At 41.5% G+C, this 18,234-nt stretch overlaps 1 protein-coding gene across 3 annotated transcripts in view; it reads right to left on the bottom strand.

The window, feature by feature from the left end:
* The window catches only part of GRM7 (glutamate metabotropic receptor 7), a 399,167-nt gene that overhangs the window by 197,190 nt on the left and 183,743 nt on the right, over nt 1–18,234 (bottom strand). For all 3 annotated transcript variants that reach the window (XM_083424909.1, XM_083424907.1, XM_083424908.1), the window contains exons 3-4: nt 10,431–10,572; nt 2,423–2,577 (exon numbers count right to left, since the gene is read on the bottom strand). In XM_083424909.1, the coding sequence (XP_083281035.1) occupies nt 2,423–2,577; nt 10,431–10,572 (297 nt within the window). The remainder of the gene's footprint in view (nt 1–2,422; nt 2,578–10,430; nt 10,573–18,234) is intronic.

Genomic DNA, 18,234 nt, shown 5'->3' with positions numbered 1-18,234 from the left:
ATTCCACCATAACTGCCAAAGTTGTAATGAATTGCTACAGGGAAAACAAAACCTGCCAATGCAGGAAAATTTCTTCCCAGTCCTTCAACAGCAACCAGTCATAGACCATAGCAGCACCCGCTAAACAGGGCACAAAAGTTAATCAGCAATCAGGAAAACATTAAATAAGGGAGGGTAGGGAGGGTGAATCTCCAGAGCCGTCTGCCTGGCTAATACCAGCTCCTCCCCCTATTTATAATGGGGCTGGCCCCACCTCCCAGCAATGAAATTTAATACTGAGGCTGGGCCTGAATAATACACTGAGAAGCAGGCCAGCCCCTTCTACTAGCAAGTTCCCTGGGAACTGTAGCACCACACGCAGTCCCACAAAGGGCACCCACAATATATGATGTGAGTGCTCATTATGGGATGCAACCCACCCTTGCACACAACTGGATTTTGGAGATTCTGCGCAGCCTCCCTCCAAAGCAAGCAATTCATCCTTTCCTATCTCTAGAAAGGTATCCATGCGTAAGCTGCATCTGCTTCTACTGACAGACTTGATAGGATATGATAGGATATGCCTTGGCAATGCACACAGTGCCCCCAGGACATAGGTAGCCATGCCAAGCACATGGCTGTATGTGCAATTGTCAATCACGTTCTTGTGAACTGAACAAGGGGACGTAATGCAGGCATCTGTCTGCGCAGTAGTCCATGTTACAAGGAAAGTCCTACATTCAGAAACTAAGTACCAAGCCTCAAAAGCCTGTGTGCAGATGTTGTTGGAGTCCAACTCCTGCCAGCTATGACCAGAGTGGCCAATAGTCAGGGATTTTGAGAATTATAGTCCAACATGTTCTGGAGGGCATCAGATGCCGCAGTTGCTTCCAGACCTGCAAGGAAGCAATTGCAAAGGCAGGAGACTTTGAAGGTTGCCTGCACAGAATGGTCACATTCTTCACAGTCCCACTTTCTCCCCGTGCCTGTCAATTGTAAGGTAAAGGTAAAGGGACCTCTGACCATTAGGTCCAGTCATGACCGACTCTGGGGTTGCGGCGCTCATCCCGCTTTATTGGCTGAGGGAGCCGGGGTACAGCTTCCGGGACATGTGGCCAGCATGACTAAGCCACTTCTGGCGAACCAGAGCAGGGCACGGAAATGCCATTTACCTTCCCGCTGGAGCGGTACCTATTTATCTACTTGCACTTTGATGTGCTTTCGAACTGCTAGGTTGGCAGGAGCAGGGACCGAGCAACGGGAGCTCACCCCATCGCAGGGATTCGAACTGCCAACCTTCTGATTGGCAAGTCCTAGGCTCTGTGGTTTAACCAACAGCGCCACCCATGCCCCAAGTCAATTGTAGCCCCCCTATATATATATATATATATATATATATATATATATATATATCTGAAGAGGCTTTTTGGAGTGGATAGAGGAGGAGAAGGGAAAGAACCACTGGGCCAGGTTGCCTTCCAATTGCACAGTGCTGAACAGAATGCTTTCAGACCAGATTTCCTTATAACTCTTAGTAGGAACAAGGAGTATATTAGCAGCGTGAACTTTGTAAAAAGGAATACCAATATTTGATTTCATCGGAACGAAGAAAGACACCGGATGTCAACTTAATGTGCGAAACTCATCTTCCAGGGTCTTTGCAGAGATGGCCTAACGTGTAACAGGCACAAAGCCCTGTATCAACAGAGAACACTTTTTCTCTTTACACAGCATCTCCTTAAGAAAGAGGTTTTCATATTTAAAATGTATATGAATACCAATCAGGAAGCCTATTGATTCTTGAAGGGTGCTAATAGAACAAGAAGGGGCTACAGCTCAGCAATGGAGCACAGACTTTGCATGCAGAATATATCCCATGTTTGAAACTATGCGTCTCCAGGCAAGGATTCGTCTAAATCCCTACCGAGCCACTGCCAGTCAGAGTCAGCCCTCTGTGGGTGGGTGGGAGTGTGCCTTGCTTGATCAACAAACAAATGGGAGCTACCAGCATCCCTATAACATCATAAAGTTGGCAGGACCTGCTGTGCTTATAAAGAGGTTGTAAAACACATGAACATCTTGCTGGCTGCCGATAATTGACACTGCATTTCACAAGCGTTCACCTTGGTGCAGAATATTTTATTGCTGTCATTTTACAGGGCTACCAGTCATCATTGTCAGATAAGCATTTGTATACCCCATGCAAGTCCCATGATGCCTGTTGCTCACTAACAGAGGTGATGCGGAGAACAGCCTGCATGCCTATAAAGATTTTTGTAACAGCAGCCTACACAGATAGGAAGATAGCTTCTCTTAAATTCAGCTGTGTTGTGTTTACGAATCTGAAACTTACAATATATGAGACAACGGTTTAACATGAGGTTAGGTTCACATGTAAAACAAGGGAGGACCATTCAGTGAAACCAGAGAGCAAAACCCTTACCTTCTATTGTTGCACGCTTGGGCAGAATGGTGATGGCTCCCTCAGCGACATCTTCCTGCTGTATTACAGGGTTTATTTTGGAGCCCCAAGTGTCTGAGGCCACCCAAAGAAAATGGCCAACTTGATCAGCCCTTTTTGCTGCTGCAAGGATATGCCTGCAGAGAGAAACATTTATAATTTACACAAATATAAAAGGGGTGGGGGAGAGAAGGAAAGTCAAAGTGATACTTATTCACTTGGGAACAATAGCAGGCAGAGAAAGGTTGCTTAATGAGCTGGAACAATGAATCCCCATAACTGGAAGTTGAGCGCTGCCTCATAAGGCTGCTTTCAGTCTCGCTTTCCATTGTTTCTTGGCTTTGGAAGTTAGACTGGTACAATCAGCTGCACAATTTGATACAGTTAGGAAGCAGCTGTGTGATTTCAAAATCACGGATGCTTAAAAAATATATCCACCGGTCATTTAGAAATTATGCCACAATTTGGGCTGCTCCTGAAGCTTTTAACCTCCTTCAGAAATTCACTGGGGCAAGTCAGGCCCCAGAGTTAAGAATATAGTCCATTTTCTACAAAACTGTCAAGAAAGAGGGGGTAGAAATAGGGGCATAGTTTTGTGACCAACCAGGCAATGACTTTGCAATCATAGTGCTTTTGGGTGGGGTCTAGAATGAATCTAAAATGGTGCCAGTGTTTTCACCACATGGTTGTGTGTCTGTGGTAACAGAGGCAACTGCAGAGCTCAGGACTCCCAAGGATGGCTTGAGAGAAAGCATTACCTGGTACTGACACACCAACTTCCTAACCTGGTATGCAGAGTTCCACTAAATGCCCACAACCTGAGACCTCCCTGTACCCTCTCACTGGCTGCCAGTGCAGAGAGAACAGGGTACCACCTCTCTGTTAAAAGTGATGCTGCTGACAACTTATACTAGGAAGGGATAAGTTCCAGGCAGTCAGAGTACAGCTATGAAAAAGGAGGAGCATGAGGCTTGTATCCTCTGCCCCTTAAAGGCTTGAATATAGAAAGCTGTCTTAAGCTGCGCCTCAGAAGGAAAGGCAATGGGGAGACATCTGTAGTTTCAGGCTTTTCAAATCTAAGGCAGACTAAGTGTTGCCCAAATCAGTTTGAGATGATCTGACCTTCTATCTGAAGGAACAAAGAGGGATCCAAAACATTTTGAACATACAAGCAGAAGATTGTACTGTAAATCTCTTAACCCTTTAGTTTGTTTGACACCCAAGGGCAACAACATAACCCAGGGCTGCCATACATCCGGATTTTGTTCAACAAAATTGCTCAACCATTTTTGCTTGTCCTGGCTTTTACTTTTTGAAAGATGGCAATCCTAACATAATTAAAGCTTCAATGAATGTGATATATAGTATAGTTTATGCCTTCTTAAATGCAAAATGTAGAATTACTTCTCCTGGAAATTTATTTTTATCTTGATTTTACAACACATTTCACTCCACATTCTATCGCCATGGTAATTTCAGTGCTAATTACTTCCCTGTAGAATAATCTATACAAAAAGGTCTATGGGCATTTAGCTACAGTACATTTCATACTGAAGAAAATACCCCTATCTTATTTTCCTTCCTAATGGTTAAGCAAGTATGGATATGATTGCACTTGGAAAGGCCACTTCTCCTCCGTAATAGGAGGGTTGCAATGAATGCCCATGGTTTTCATTTCCTAAAGCAAAAAAAAGGGGCACAATTACTATATCAGACAAGTGTTCAAATATTGCCACAACTTTCCAAACAGTTGGTTGACTGGTGAAACAGAGAAAAGAAAAGCGATGACATTACACAAGATGCTGCAGAATCAAGCTAATTGCACGGAACAAGGATGGAGCGCAATAGCTCAGTCTTTGAGCAATACCCCAGCACTAAAGCAATATCAATAAAGAGCACAGAAAAGCAAGACGTAATTATAAGCGATAGCCTAACGTCCTAGCCTTCTTCAGGCTTTTTCCGTGCAATTAACATTGTACATGCGAGGAAGGGAGAATGAGCGTGCTCAAGCACCGCATAGAAAATTAGCATTCTAAAATGTGTGACGATCCTACATGGATTAGAACAGGCTCCCAGTGCAGTCACTATCTCACCAACTCATGGAGGGCAAGAGGAACAGCAACAGAGGGATGGGACAAGTGTTATGTACTGAAGTTCTCACCCTGGGCCAGCAGGGGGATACTGTAGGTAGTTATGCAAATAAGGAATCGAAAGTGATGTTCAGTGATTGGATAGTTTTAGAAAGTTGTTACAGTAAGGTTGTACTGGAGCTCTATATAAGCAGGCTGACTGAACCCTTCAGTTCAGTTCTGTCCTGGCCTGTGAATAAACAAGAGCTGTTTGAAGAATCGCTGTGTCGTCTGATATGCTCACCCACAATTTAACAACAAGCATATTCATCCCCACTCCCTCTTCTATGCAATATTAATTGTGTGGCTCAAGGAATGCCGGAAGAGGCTCCTGCAAACTAATGAAACGACAACACGTTTTTTTCACAACAGGAATGATGTGCATAAGCGCACAGACACTCTCGTAAAATAAACAGGTCTGTGTCTTTAAGCGAAGAGTGATGGACAATTTCAGCATTCAACTAACTTGTGAAATAAGAATTCATGAAATTTCTGGCCTCCCCAAAACTGAATATCCACAGGGATTACCTCATTATATATTTCAAAATCAGCATGCAGTTTCTGCCCATGGACATTTATCCATTCATTACACTTTCAGCACACTTCCTTACCATAGTTTTCTCAGTCTTTAAAATGTGTGTTTAAAACTAATAAGTGAGAAACCTGCTAGAATGGAAGGTTTTTCACTGTGGGGAGACAGGGAGAATAGCATGGCTTCAGCTGATTGGCAGGAACAAAATAGGATGGTGGTTCTTGCATCAGCAAAGGATTTAACAAAGTTCATCATATATATAATTCTGCTTGCACCAGTCCCACAGCCCGACTGCAAATGGCACCAAGGATGGCACAATGAGGCAAAACACTGGTACGAGCCCTACCAGACTCCTTAGATGCTGTTGCTCCCATCCACAAATCATTCTTACAAAATCACCCTTTGGCATCCATAACTCATGCTGAATAGGCACTCATGTCAATGGAAAGGCATGCCAGCATAGGACATCCCTTTCTTCACTTCTGAGCTATAGTTCTAACATAGGAATTACAAGCATCATTTACTGAAAGCGTATGAGCAATGTGTTGCCTGGGGGAACCTTTGGTTATTGGCATCACTCCCAACATTTGAGACCATACCTAACTGGAATTGCAGATGTGTAGAGTCCAGCCTGGGTTTAACATGTATGCATGTGCCCTGGATATTGCTGAGATATATTTCCCATGCATGAATGCCTCTGGTGATTGAAACAAGGATGCTATCAAACTATGTCTCATTTTAGCAATACTAAATTCTTCAATATCTGTTATTGGATTCCAGCATATATATTGGGGATGTATTCTACTAACCACCCTATCAGTGCAAGGATTTCCACCTGTGCAAATGGACTCCCCACTCCTTCCTCTGCATGTTCTGCACCCTCTCCAAATCTGTTCCAGGGGGTTGGGGGAACCTCTAAAACAGCTTTAGGAGGCACACAGGTGGGGTGGAGGAGAGCAGGAGAACATTCCACTGCACTAGAAAAGAAGCCTTGCACTGATGGAATGATTTCCTTTGTTCTACATTGGATTCCAGCCACTGATTCAGAGAAGAAGGATATCACTGCATTTCTGGACCTCCTTGCCTATTTGCCTATATGCCTCCATGGAATAAAGAAGGCACTTTAGGCTTGTTGGTGACAATGGCATTCAGAAGGACACCACATGGAATTATTTAAGTGATCAGCTAAGCAATATAAAAGGAAGCCATGCAGAACCTGCAAATCACCCACCAACCATATACAGAAACCAGCAGCTGCCTGATGTTACTGTTACAATATTTCTCTTGCTTATTAATTTTCTTAATTAAGTGATATGCAGAGACAAAATTCGGCTTCATGTAATATCCACAAAACAAGCAGTTGTCTGAACAAAGGAGCTGCTGAGGAAGGGAAGATGGGACAGGGTGAATCTGAGGGCAACAAATTCATGTTTTGACCATACATGGCAACTTGATCCAATATATTAAAAATAAATGTTAAAATAAATCTTTAAGCTACAGCTTGACACTACATTGAGGCTGATTTCCCTTTTTAAAAAAGGAAAGAAAAAACCGAGGCTTTTGTGTTTGTGGAAAATCCAGAGCCAGGGTTGTGGACAACGTTTCGCTAAAGTGTTTTTGCTAGAATAGATCCTGCGGGCTGGCCTTGCATAGTGCCTTTGCAATGTTATACTGCAGGGGAGCCAATTTTGTGCCCTCCAGATGCTCTTGGACTCCAACTCTCACCATCCCTGACCATAGGCCCTGCAGCAACAGTCCAACAACATCTGGAGGGCACAATATTGCCTCCTCCTGTTATATAAACTAATAAATCAATCACAAAGTGCAGAGGAATAATAATATTATAATAATAATAAAAATTTATTATTTGTACTTCGCCCATCTGGCTGGGTCTCCCCAGCCACTCTGGGTGGCTATGAGTGGACACTGTGATATTGGCAACAAGAACAACACTTAGACAGCATTGTGTGTGTTCAGGGTTTTTGTGCAACATCTATTTCAATGTGTAGTCTACTGAAAATCTATTTTATATTATGCAGTAATGGCTGTGAATCTTGGGGTAACGTTTTCGTTTTGCTTTTTGGTACTCCCCCCCGCCCTTATTTCATTTCATATATTCTACTGAATTGTTATACAGTGGTACCTCGGGTTAAGTACTTCATTCGTTCCGGAGGTCCGTTCTTATCCTGAAACTGTTCTTAACCTGAAGCACCACTTTAGCTAATGGGGCCTCCTGCTGCTGCCGCGCTGCTGGAGCCCGATTTCTGTTCTTATCCTGAAGCAAAGTTCTTAACCTGAAGCACTATTTCTGGGTTAGCAGAATGTGTAACCTGAAGCGTATGTATCCCGAGGTACCACTGTATAACAACAACAACAACAACAACAGAATTGTCATTATCAGATTTTACCAGAAACCTTGCATAGTTCCAATAATAGTTTCAGGTTCTGTAATTGTTGGTCTTTTGTTACTTCATTATATTGCAAAGCGCAGTCTGGAAGAGGATAATCTGAACATATTACTGAATAACAGTGCCTTAGTTCTTCCCCTTAATGGTATCATTTCATAAAAGAGAGAGAGAGAGAGACAGTAGTTTTTAATCAGGTTTCAGGCTTTCTTCAATGGAATTGGCTTTGCTTTGGAGTGTTTCATTTCTAATGTCACTTATCTTCTGTTTTACCTGAAATTACCTGTACAATAGTTTATTTTAACAGCTCCAAAGCCCAACAATTCTTGGATGCCCATGGTTCCTCTGATTCCTTAATAGCAAGCAATTGTGGCAAACAGGTGCTATTCGGAATCTGTTGAGCTGAAAGCTAGAACTGAAGTTGTGTGGGTTTCCCTTCAAGGTGGAACAACTTTCACAGAGGGACCTGAGCAGCAGAGTTGGCCCAGCGATGAAGCAAGGTGAGGCAGTTGCCTCAAGCTGCAGGTTAGGAGAAGCAGCTGATTTGCCTCTCTTTCTTATTGCCCTCCTCCTCCTCTGGTGTCTGCCCACTGTGTACCTGCATGTTCAATGACACCACCCCAGCTGTCTCCCTTTCAGTCAGTTTGAATATTTGCATGCCCTTTCAACCCTCAACCTGTGAAGTGTATCCCACCACATCCAATCAACAGCCTTCTCTGGTCAGGACAATGGAAGATGTTCCTCTTACCAGCTTAGCTCCGGCCTTGGCAGCAGCCAATGAAAAGTGGGCTGTGTTGAGAGTAATGACAGCAGATCTCCATTAACTATTTGCTTGCTTTTTTAAAAAAATGGCATGCAAACCTTCACCTCTGCAGGTTCAAGTCATAAGCATCTCTATTCTATGCCTATTCTCTTTCTCTTTCTCCTTTCTTCTCTCAGACTCCTTACTCCTTATTTCCTTCATTTTTTTCTTCCTCTGTTTCATTTGTCTTCTGAAACGTTGCTTATATTTTTCAAATAATTGAAAACAAGTCATTCTAAACCATGTGACAATCATTCTATAAGGTGGTTCTCAGTCGACAACAATTGTAGCCGTTATCTTCCCATCCCAAAGATTGTGAAAATGTTCAGCCTAAGTACTGATTGAATAATTTAGTGGTTTATGTATCTTGCATTTTCTATCCCACAAATTGCTCAGTAATTGTCTAAGACTTTGGGGGGTTATTGGTTTCTTAATCAGCTCTCATCTTGGTTAAAATTAAATCAATGCAACACAGTCTCCAGATAAAATGGTAACTTAAATCAATACAGCTTTTTTATTTAAAAACAGAGGCAAGATGGAGCTTTTTCATCTAAGGAACTACTACTGTGTTGGTGTTGCCAGGGGTCAGCAAACTTTTTCAGCAGGGGGCCGGTCCACTGTCCCTCAGACCTTGTGGGGGGCCGGACTATATTTTGAATAAATAAATAAATGAACGAATTCCTATGCCCCACAAATAATCCATAGATGCATTTTAAATAAAAGCACACATTCTACTCATGTAAAAACACCAGGCAGGCCGCACAAATAACCCAGAGATGCGTTTTAAATAAAAGAATACATTCTACTCATGTAAAAACACGTTTATTCCCAGACCGACGAATTTAGAAGGCGATTGGGCCAGATCTGGCCCCTGGGCCTTAGTTTGCCTACCCATGGCATAGACACTTTGCAAGAAGGGTCTGCCCTCCTCTGCTCCCCCTCCCAATTAATCTCAATCTTCAGATGATTTTGATCATAATGTTTACATCAAGCATTTTCTCTCTTTATTGTTTGGCAAGTTTTAGCTTAGGGTTGCTATAATTCAAAAAGTAAAAACCAGTTGTTGAGCTTTTTTTTTTTTTTTTTTTTACAAATTGTTGATGCTAAAAAACCTGCAAATTTTCGATTGACCTGCCTAAGATCCAGGACAAAGCGCCCCTTTTGGAAATCCCCCCCTTTGAAATCCCAGTAATGTCCAGAAAAATCCAGACGTATGGCAGCCCTATTTTAGCTAAACATCTTTTACAAATCTGCTTGCAATAGCTTTGATCTTGACTATCAAACAACTCTGACTGTAAAAAGTCTACATTTAATGAATTTTCATAGTAACTGAGCTCTTAGTGAATTCTGCCTTGATTTTGCACCTCTGGTCTGGCAAGGCTGAATGTCAAAGCATCAAGTTCCCAGACCAAAGGCCTTGCAGTTTAGCTACTTTGCAACTGAATTGCAAAGCAACTGAATTCTGCAAAGGGCAATATAATTAGCTACAAAGGACCTTTGCTGTAAAGTACAAAATATTTGGATTGCAAGCAAGTGATCTGAGATGCAGATTGCACTACCAGCTAATTCCTTTGGCTCTTACCATCCCTTTAGTTGTACATGAAAGCAAATGAGGTCTAGTTCACGCATATGATGTAGGACAAAGGTTCTTGGAATTTACCACTTCAGACTGCAGACAAGCAATCACACAACTGTATATTAACTATAAATATGTTTTGATGGACAGATTGATAGATAGGTAGATAATCACTCTATGTACATAGTATACTAGAGGCCATGGAGAAAAGTTCTACTGAGTGTTTCCTGCTAGCATTTTCTGCTAGTGTACCAGTTTTGTATGGGGAGGGAATTTTCCTATGGGGAAGAATTCAGCCATATAATCCCCCTCCTTCAGTCTGAAGTGGTACAGTCCAGGAACAATTGTGTATCAACATCTATTGTTCATGTAATGCACAGAAATTTTAATACACAAAACCGATGTAGCTCGCAAAAACTTCCACTACTACTTTGAGTTGCACATTCTGTTCTATGTATATATGGTTTTGAAATGTTTTTCTATATTTTCTTGCTAATCCACAAAGCCATTATGTGTAAACAAGTTAATTTCTCCAGTCATCCTTACTTTATATCCTCATCGTAGGCAAATACAATGATAGCCCTGGCTCTGGGAGTATCTAGGAGAAGCTTGATAATTTTATCAAATTCGTAGGTCTTGTCTTTGCGATCCTGAGGGATTTTCAATGACTGAGCAATGCAGAGGTTACCTGTTAATAGAAAGAAAGAAGACAAGATGCTAAAATCTGTAAATTAGTGCAAGAAAGAATACTGGGGGGGAAATAGTGGTTAGATGAAGACTTCATTTGTCCCGTGTGGTCCAGTGGATGTGGTTTTAACTCTGGGGAAAATGGATCCAAATTTCCACTCAGCCATGAAGATATCTGGATGTTCATATGCAAGTAATCAGATCGGCCTAACCTACCTCAGAAATTCTCAGCTAGTCCATCCTGGCACTGTGAAGATTAATAATTCAGGAATATTAGGGTACCCTATAAATCAACAAGGCAGTATAAATGATTAAAAGTGGAGGGAAAGGAAGAAAAATGCAGATAAATCTGAAAATCTGAATCCAGAATTAGATTTCCATTAAATATCCCAGACCTTATGAGGTTTCCCAAAATCTAGACTGCCTTCCAAGTGTGTAGAAGCATTGCTTGGACTTTGGCTTTTCACCTAAAATACTTCATGGCGTGGAATGAGTCCATCCCTGTTACCCTCACATAATAATTGAGAGGGGTGTGAACCCAAGGCCTGTAAAGAGAGATGGATCTGTGCACTGCAGGCGAGCTGCATTTGGAGAAGATTCAGCAAAACATAGCAAAAGACATAGCAGGTTCTGGGGTGCGGCCATCACACATAAGGCTTTGGCAAGTTGTACGCAGATGGAACCTACCACAATTTCACCTTTGGCTGGATTTCACTATAGCTTAAGAAAGGTTTCCTGAGAGGTGATAACAACATGAGAAGGAACGTGCTTGTCAACAGATGAGGGGGAGGGAGAGGGAGAAGGAGGGAGAGAGAGAGAGAGAGAGAGAGAGAGAGAGGTGGCATGATGCTGTAAAGAAAGGTAAAGTTAAAGATGATTCAAAAGAAAAAAAAAACCTCATGCATGGAGTTTGCTTCCAATTCTGCATTGCGATCTCTATTGAACTTTGGAGTGGTATACTTACTTTCTGCTACTGCAAAAAAAAAAAAAAAAAAAAAAGCACATGAGGACTGGTGGTGGTAGGTAATAAGATCTGATGCCCATCTTTCACACTGCTTTCTAATGTTAACACCTAGTTTAGGGTTCTGTGGGAATGGTGGAGGTGAGAGGTTGATGTGTATGCGCCCTCAGGCTCACTCTGATCAACAACAGATTGTTCTGAATTCTTAAATATTCAGTGTAGCCGCAGATTGTCCAACTAAAACAAAGGACAGCCAGGTTCAAATCTCTACTAAATGTGAAACTCCCTAAGTGACGTTGGGGTAGCCACTGCCTCACAGGATGGTTTTGAGGCTGAAGTGAGAGGGTAGTGAATCATGTATGTTGGCCTGACCTTGAAGAAAAACTGAGATGCAAAACTCAATCAGTCAGTCAATCAATCAATCAATCAGTCAATCAATCAGAGATGCCTTTGGTCTTAACTGTTACAAAACAAATTTTGTCTCATGAACATCAACTAACTAATTTAAAATCTAATATATGCTTTATGTTTTCAGCATGTGTGTGTCAGAATTGCACAGACATGAGCACTGTGCACAAATTATGCATTCCTCCTCCAGAAAACCTGTTCTTTATTTTGATAGAAGATGGCATCTGATAAACTTTCCTACTATTCTCCCCTCCCCTGTTTCTTTCCAACACTAGGTCAGACCTGCTCTAATGGCCTGTCCACTGCAACGGGGACACATTTGGACATTAACCTTAAGCTTATTAATAGCACAGCAAACATGCGAGATACAGCCATGTGGAGCCTCTGCTCAACGGGGATGGTGTTAAAGCGTTGGAGTGATACATAAAGGGAAGGGTGGGGAGTGAAAATCCATTTCCCCAAACAATATTGTGAAAATTGCCTGACTTTATAGTTACTACTTTCCCCTGCGGCTCGAGTCTCTTTGGCAGACAGACCCAATTGCTTCTGAATTGTCCAAGTCATTTAAATTCCCAGCACTATCTGTCCCTGGCTGTACTCACAGGTAGCATAGAGACACTAAACCATTTAGCCTGAAACATCCCCAAAGAACAGCCTGCTAGACAAAACATAAAACCAAAGTGAGACTTTCCTCACACAATCTTTCAGGAGAAGAAGAAGGTTCTATTGCTGAGTGCAATTCGGGACAGCTACCATAATTCAGGGCAGCCAATTCAGCACAGAGTACAAGAGGCCAACTTGCCATCTTATTTTTTAAAATGTTTTCTAATTGCTGTGCAAACACATCTACTATACGTAAAATGGAAACTTAAATATAAACCAGTGGTAAGCCGTTTTTTGTTTAAATATAAATAGTATATAAATTGTATGAATAAATAAATGTCACACAATTTGTATGCAAATGATCATTTTGCTTACCGTGTAGGTACAGTAAACCATTTCAAATTCTAATAAAGATATATAAGTCCTATTTTCGTGGCTCTCATTCTCATGGTTGCTTAAAGTGCTTTGGGCTTTAACGTGCAACAGATATTTACTACTAAGGGTATTAAGTTATATGACATTTTAAACGCTAGGCTACTGATATTCATGATTCTGCCTTAGGCACTGCAGAGAAAAGAATCACGACACAAAGGAATCACATTTCCAAAGGTCTAATTTCCAGCTTCACAATTGGTTCCTTCTCTGTCGTTTCCAGATCTTTGCAGTTTCATCAGAGGAAACCAATCTATCCTGTCACATCTCATAACAGCTGTAGTGTCCTCCAGCAGATGTCACTATGGCACAGTTTGTCAATATTATAAGGCTAAGATATATGCATCTGATCATTTATTATATTACTTCTTAAAGAAAAATGTATAATAATAATAATATCCTCCATCAGGTTTGCTGCCAATCCTGCCAATATGATGGCTGGTGGAAGCTCAGGCTCGATGATCTGGGTCTACGCTAAGAGACAGGCTGGATCCAGATGGATGCTGCCCTGGATCCAAATATGATAGGTTTTAGAATGTCCTGTATATATTTGTTTGTTTGTTTGACTGAGAATATGAAATAAATGACTGGAGCCTACTCCCTGGTAACCATCCGTCCAAAAGCAAGCAAGCAAGCAAGCAACAACAACAGACTACTATTGCAGTCAACTGGTAAAGAAGTGGGAGAGATAAAGTTTGTTTTTCTTTGGACCCAGCAACTGCTTTTGCTCAGTGGGCCTTGGGAACATGACTTTGCCATGGATGAATGGACTGAGCTGGACTGAGAGCCAACTTGTGGAGAAAGAACAAGAGGGAGACAGTTGGGCTACGCTGACTTAAGTAGCCAACCCTGGCTCAGCCCAAGACACACTAGCATAACTTACCCATCCCAGCTCAGCCAGCTGGGTCAAGCAAGTCAAGTCCTTAAAAAATGGGTATTCTGTGGAAGTGTCTAGGGAAGGACCAGGCAAGGGAGGCAGACCTATGTTGAGTCCTAACTCCATTCAGCTCTGTCACATGATCTGGCAACCTGGTAGAACTTGCATAAGTAAAAAAAAGAGTGGTGTAAGTTAAACTATTTTAAAGGCTTCTTCCCCCTCTGCTGGGTTGAGGTAGGCTCAATTGGCAGTATCACCGCTCCTGATCAAAGTCTGGGTCTGGCATACTTTATGCCAGTGTGTGTGCGTTATTGTTTGTTTGTATTTTGGTTGTTATTCTCTTATGTATTTTGTACTTTTAGACCATAAACCTTACTGTGATCTTTGGATGAAAGGCACTGTATAAATTTAATAAAATTAGTTACACTGGATTCCCATATTTTGCTCTCTTATTCTGGGCTAGTTTCCTAGCCCTCCTGAATTCTAGGATGTACTTATCAGCTAGGCACTAGGCTTTGGGAAGGAGGTGTGAGGCTCTGGCAGTGTCCTAGAGCCCTCCTTCCTTCTTCCCAAAGCCCAGCGTTTACTAGGCTTTGGGAAGGAGGCCCCTGTGCACCTCTGGAGGAAAGCTGAATAAGGACTGGCTAAAGATCTTAGTTTGACCAAACTGCGGGAGGCAGCGGAAGACAGAAGTGCCTGGCGTGCTCTGGTCCATGGGGTCACAAAGAGTTGGACACGACTAAACAACAACAAAGATCTTAGACCAACCATAGCAAAAAAAAGTCAGATGAAATTCTACTTAAAAAAGGAAAAGCTAAATTATAAAAAAAAATGCCACCTGAAGCACACTAGTGTGTAACATATAGGAGGTGTTGTTTTTTTCTCCTGAGAAGGTTCAATAGACCTTAGAATGGGTATGTAACATAATCAAAATGAACTCATGTGATTTGTAAATGCATCCCCAACTGAAACTGTCATCTAACAGAAGAGTTTATGTTGTGTTGGATATATTCGGGCTTGTAAGTGTTCTTGCCTATGTGGATCAAATTAAAATGGGGTAGAAATATGCCTTGCTCACCAAATTACATTTGTGCATGCGCACACACAAATGTATATGCAATCAAGTGTCTTGAACTATTAATCACGGATTCAGGGAGCAAAGCCACTTGGCTGTCAATCAAGTAGCAGTTTATCCACCCAGAAACAGAATTTGTTCTCAGAAAATCCAGTACGTTACTAGTCTGCAGAGGAAACATATTGAATAACTCCTTTAAAATATTTGCTTTGATAAATAATGCCTTATGTATAACGAACTCCTGTGCATTCACCTCTCCATACTCAATATCTCACCTTTATGTCATACAGGTTTCTAAGAGACCGATATACCTTGCATCTAAAATAAGAGATGCCCTCTAGATATTCTCATGAAACCCAAATCAGCATCTCTTAAAGGGCTCATGTCTATAGGCTGTTCAGGCCCTACAATGAATACTTTATGAAATCTGACAAGGTCAAAATCCAAGGCTGCATGGGTTTAGGCCATGTTAGCTTAACAGCTGTCAGTTACTCCCTACAGCAAGTTGTTTCAAGATGGCTGCTCCAATATGTAGAGCAAGAAATGAGTAAAGGATAGCCAGCATATAAAGTTCTAGCTTACTTTAAAAAAGAAGTTGATCTTCTTCACACTGTGCCATATCACAAACTCCCATTTAATCTCTTCTTTATGTCAAAAGCCAATTGCCATTTTGCATGGGGAAGACAAGGTCCCTCCCTCTTATACATATACTTTGGCTCACAGGACTAGCATAGCAATTATTTGGTTCCTAGCTATCATCAAATTGTAAGAGATGAGAACAGCAAATATTATGGTCGTATTCACAAGTGGGATCTGATAATGTGTTGCAGTGCAGTGCTCCTGTTCAGGCTTCCAGTCAGAAAACCAAACCCCTTTCCAAGATATTCCCAGTATGCTCCCATGGATTTCGATTACCAGTCACAGAAATCAGTCAGTATTCTTCCAAGTCTGCTGATACCTCCCTCATGTGCATGGATGATGCCATTTTGGCTACATAAAACCTAATACAACAGTGGCACTCCTTGGGGTTATGAAGATGAATTAGTTAAGAATCATGCTGTAATAAACATATAAAGTGTGGGTTTATATGACTGTTTCCTAATAAATATGGATGCAATATGCACTTGAAGCATAATTTGTTTTGTTTTTTTGCAGAGAATTTCTGTGTGGAATGAGAATTAAGATTCCTTTGGAACTTGTCCATATGGACTTTTTTTACTGAATAATTTTAAATGTTTCTCTGTTTATTGGTTGGTTTTATATATTTTCCCCACAGCAAACCTAATCTAAAGCAAAATTAAACAGAAGCCATAGTGTGTAAATTGGCAGAGAAACGAAAAATGTCTAGCACAGATGAGTTAATTAAGAACTTTATTCTATTAAAGTTGTCACTGTAATTTTTGGTGCATTTTTAATGCAGTTCCCTGGTGCATTTTATCACCTCAAAGACTCACTTTTATTATGACAGTTAAATCAAGCTTCTTTAATCTACCAAAATCAAGGCAGTCGCTGGAAGACTAAATTGAATGCTAAGAATGGTGTAAATGATAATTATGGAAGAGATGGAAAAGATAGAATAGTTTTTCTTGATGGATTGATTCTTATCTAAAAATAGGTAATTACAGAGCCTCATAACTTGTTAACTCCACAATGTCCAATGTAATGAATTCTCAATTGTTAATTTTGCAAGAATTGTCCTGCGGAGGAGCAAAATTATTTGTTTATGCATAAATGACACATAACCAACCACATCACATCTTTTCTCTGGTTAGCATTCACAAGAATCTGAGCATCAACCATTACACTTTTTTGTCATATTAGAAATTAAATAAATAGATACATGAAGGGTCCCAGGTATTTGTTTTAACCCCTAAAACTAAAATGGCTACGTTAAGAAAACAAACCTGGGGATTACCTCATAATCGCTACCCATCTAATATAAACTGCCAGATAATTTTTTGGGGGTACTAAGGTTGGTCATGGTCTCACAAGTGAATTGGTCATAGATCCTAAAGGGGAGGAGATACTAGATGTGAATCATGGGTCTGATCCTACTGAGGATGAACCAGAAACCCAGTCCAACGAGAAAAACTACTTGCAGACATGAAACTCAACCACCTGTGTGGCCCTAAACATGTGTCCCAGATACCCTATGGCCTGTTCCCTACAAATGCTGGATCAATGTCAGTACTGTTGGACTTCTGGCAATTTCTGTCCAGGTGAAATTGCTTCTGACTTTCTGTTCCTAAATTCCAGTTCATTCTGGTTTGCTATGAGTTTCCTGCACCTCTAGCAGACCAGATAACAGGGATGCTCCCACAGAAACCTCACCTTGCCCTGTGTGCCCCCCCCAAGAGGCCAAAATAGGACAGCTGGCAGGCTTGGATTGGGGTCAGAGAATGTGCACAACAAATTATCTGCTTAGGATAACTGTGCCTCCTGCTAATTATTTTGAGGAAGACCCTGAAATGATAAAAATCATGGGCTTGTACAAAACCGAACAGTTTATCTGATTCCCCAGTTTACAGTCTTGCAAGGTTATTTGTGAAGTGCTATCGCCTAGGAGAATCTCCTATTCTTTACATCTTCTTAACCTTATCCTTTTAGCTTAGGTCATTGCACACCCCAGACTTTTAGTTATGGTTTCTGCAAGGCGACAAATGAACTGTTATTAGGCTCCCATTCCACAGATACTAGACAGACAGTGGCACACATTGTGCCTGAATAAAGGCATAAGGTGAGATTCAACTAATTAGCCCTCCTAGAAGAAGCCAGTGCAAAAAATTCTGCCCCATGCTGTGGGGCTTTCTCCCCTCTCCTTCCCCATGCACCCTCCAAATTTGGCTTGTGGGGGGGCAGAAGAACCCACAGAACAGCCCAGAGGGAAAGCAGGAGGGGGGTCCTTCCATCTTGCAAGCTGAAAAGCTTGCACTGACAGAAAGACTGCACTGGTGGTACATTGCCTTGCTTCCTTACAGTGGCAAACACAGAGCTACAAAAGAGGGTTGCCAAAGTGATGCTTGGTATAGTGTGGGACCATAAAATGAGAAGCAAAATAGAAGCAAAAGAATACTTGTGATATGTCCTTTATCTGGATAGAGAGAGGGAGAGAAAACTTGTTTGTTTGCCTGTTGTCTTTGAGTGCAATTTCATTGTAGGCAGTGGGCATCGATGCTTGCCCATTTCTGATTTGCAGTCATTTGTCTGCTACCTAGAATTACTGGTTGCAACACTGCTCGCAAACAATACCTTCCAACACTGATTTGGCTCCATTGCCCAAAGCAATTTCCTGCAACCTCCGCATGCC

Source organism: Podarcis tiliguerta, assembly GCF_965153285.1.
Source record: "Podarcis tiliguerta genome assembly, chromosome: 2".
In the NCBI taxonomy this organism is placed as follows: domain Eukaryota; kingdom Metazoa; phylum Chordata; class Lepidosauria; order Squamata; family Lacertidae; genus Podarcis; species Podarcis tiliguerta.
This window is presented reverse-complemented; position numbering and strand designations above follow the sequence as displayed.